This window comes from Mercurialis annua, linkage group LG7 (assembly GCF_937616625.2).
Source record: "Mercurialis annua linkage group LG7, ddMerAnnu1.2, whole genome shotgun sequence".
Classification (NCBI taxonomy): Eukaryota; Viridiplantae; Streptophyta; class Magnoliopsida; order Malpighiales; family Euphorbiaceae; genus Mercurialis; species Mercurialis annua.
The window spans coordinates 41,284,029-41,286,619 of NC_065576.1; the positions used below are offsets into that span (position 1 = coordinate 41,284,029).

Below are 2,591 nucleotides of genomic sequence, written 5' to 3' on the forward strand. Positions count from 1 at the left end.
AATTAAAAGATAAATAAGCTCATAGAGTGATAGAGAAATTTGAAAACAAGAATCGTATCTGAAATATATAATATTACTAAAATTACCTCAAAATTAGTTTGATTTCTGAAAAATTGTTGATTGAAAATCAGTTCAAATGAATTTGTGATTGAGTATTTTGCCTCCGCACTTTTAGAGAAAGTTTAAACCGCCTTTACATACCAACAAGATTTATAACCATCCCTATGAAACACCATTACACTTACAAGTACAAAACCAGCTACGCTTTCAAAAATTCTCTAGATATTCGCTGTTAAAAAGTTCCTTTTGGTGTAGTGAACTGACCAAACAAACAATATTAAGAAACTTTTCGATATTTATAATTAGATAGATCTGCAATAGCTAAACAAAGTTCAATATCATTGACAAACAGGCTCATTTGTTTACATAGCATTCTTTAGAGAATCCCCAAATCCTTGGAAAAAGAAATAGGACAATGCGAAATCAGCAATAAAGATACCGACAAGTGAGATAACGACAGCGGAAGTTGTTGATTCACCGACACCTTTAGCGCCTCCTGATGTAGTAACTCCCCAAGCACAGCTCACAATTGATATGATGGCACCAAAAACTTGCGACTTGATCATTGCACTGATTATATCCCAAGATTTAAGTACTCGATGAGCTGAATCCAGTATGATGTTGATGCTAACTCCAAAGACACCATCGGCTAGTATGGCGCTGGACGCCAATCCCACTGTGAAACACATTAGAGTTAGCAAAGGTAGAGCGATACAGGAAGCAATCACTCGAGGAGTCACCAAATAATCGATAGGGTTGGTGCCCAGAACCCTCAATGTGTCGGTTTGTTCCGAAACCTGCATTGTTCCCAACTCGGCTGCATATGCACTACCTATACGGCCAGCAACTACAATCGATGTGACTACAGGACTCAATTCCCTTGCAAAAGCTAGAGCTAATACACCACCGACAGATCGTTGCAATCCTAACCGGGTAAACTCTCGCACAAATTGAATGGTAAAAGCCATACCAACAAAAGCAGATGTCAATAGACAAACCCCAACTGACCTGGGTCCAACTCTCTCCAACTGTTGAAGAGTATTTCTCCAGTGAATTTTTCCCTTTAAAATCCTGACAATTACCTGCCCGGCCACAACCAAAACAGACAACCCCCTCCATAGATATGACGGAGGTGACCATTTACTTAAGAAAGTTTCTGGTTCAGAACTAAGTGCATGGTTAGTATTCGGTTCTTCTTCGTCAACAAGAGAGGCGGATGTGTGACCATCATTTGCATTAGGAACCGCAGTTAATAGAGATTTGTGATTGTATGTTACTCGAGCGAAGCTAAGATGGCTCGATTTCAAGGTTCCCATTGCGGTCCACGCCTTTGGCTTGACATGGGTGCTTCTGCAATTCGGTTAAAAGTTGAAGCTCAGGCTGGGAGTATTTGTTTTCTTTCATTTCATTTATCACAAAGGAGGAAAGAAAAGCTGCAAATAGCACACATAAAGGGGAATGTACCTGCCCGAAATGTCGAACCGGAGGAAACGAATATGAGAAGCAGTTTGCAAGTTGGCTCCTCCGCCGGAAAAATTAGTTTTAGGTGACATCCAGCAACCAGCGGCAGCGGCCATCACTCTCCCCTGTCACTGCAGTTTCTTTTAGCAAACCCTTGTCATCATTTTAATTACGAGTGACCTATAAATCTTGCAAATTAAAAATTAGCATACCTCAGTCATGGCTAAAAGAATCACAGTTGATGAAGATGATTAACCCTAAAAAGCTTCGTCTTTTTCCGGCCGTCGTTTAAGAACTCTCTGTAGTTTACACTCTGTCGTCTTTGTTTGGGATAAACGAGCTCTGTGATTAATAATCCCAATAACGGGACCGGTTTAATTACTCAAGAAAAAAGCAACCGGTTTTTATTTTATTTAACAATTTTACCTTCTTACAAACATAATTTGAACATTGATCATTTTACCCCTTCATGTTGCGTCAAAGCATCAAAAAGGTCAAAATGAACAAACTTGTATCATCTATACCCTAAACTTGTCCAAAACAGATAAAAAAATCCTCTCCCTACTCTCAGTTCAGCATAGGGGTCTAAACGAGTTACTCGAGATCGACTCGAAAAATTCGAAACGAAATCGAGCTCGAGCCACTCGAGCTTCATCTCGAGCTGAGTTCGAGTATCAATTATGGAGACTCGTGAAGCTCGCAAGGCTAAACAGGCCTAAACGGACCTCACGCACATTTAATATTAAAATTAATTTTTTTATTATATTGATATTTTATATCTTTAAATTTAAGTGTATGTCCTTTTTACTTATTAAATACTATATTTTATAGCAAAAAAAATTAAAATACATCAAATATTATAAACTTTAATTATTAATTATATTTTTTATTGAATTTAAATCGAGTTCGAGTAGCTCGGTTATTGGTCGAGCTTGAGTTTTAAAATTTAGACTCATTCGAGCTCGAACTCGAGTTCGAGTTTGGCCTAATTCAGGCTTGACTCGGCGATTTACACCTCTAGTTCAGCGTATGAGACATACACATGGTTTTAATCAAAATTGTCATAACAT

The 2,591-nt window shown here is 38.2% G+C and overlaps 1 protein-coding gene across 3 annotated transcripts; it reads right to left on the bottom strand.

Moving 5' to 3' along the window:
- Positions 1-337: 337 nt before the first annotated feature.
- On the bottom strand, positions 338-1,899 carry LOC126656499 (protein TRIGALACTOSYLDIACYLGLYCEROL 1, chloroplastic). 3 transcript variants are annotated; one of them, XM_050351077.2, is made up of 3 exons: positions 1,734-1,899; positions 1,525-1,646; positions 338-1,410 (listed from the first exon to the last, which is right to left on the bottom strand). In XM_050351077.2, exons 1-3 carry the CDS (start codon positions 1,740-1,742, stop codon positions 423-425), a joined length of 1,119 nt encoding a protein of 372 aa, XP_050207034.1. In that variant the 5' UTR covers positions 1,743-1,899; the 3' UTR covers positions 338-422. The 3 variants fall into 3 exon arrangements, with proteins under 3 accessions (XP_050207034.1, XP_050207036.1, XP_050207035.1); XM_050351079.2 differs by having other exon boundaries at positions 1,525-1,661; XM_050351078.2 differs by having other exon boundaries at positions 1,525-1,652; positions 1,734-1,898.
- Positions 1,900-2,591: the final 692 nt, after the last annotated feature.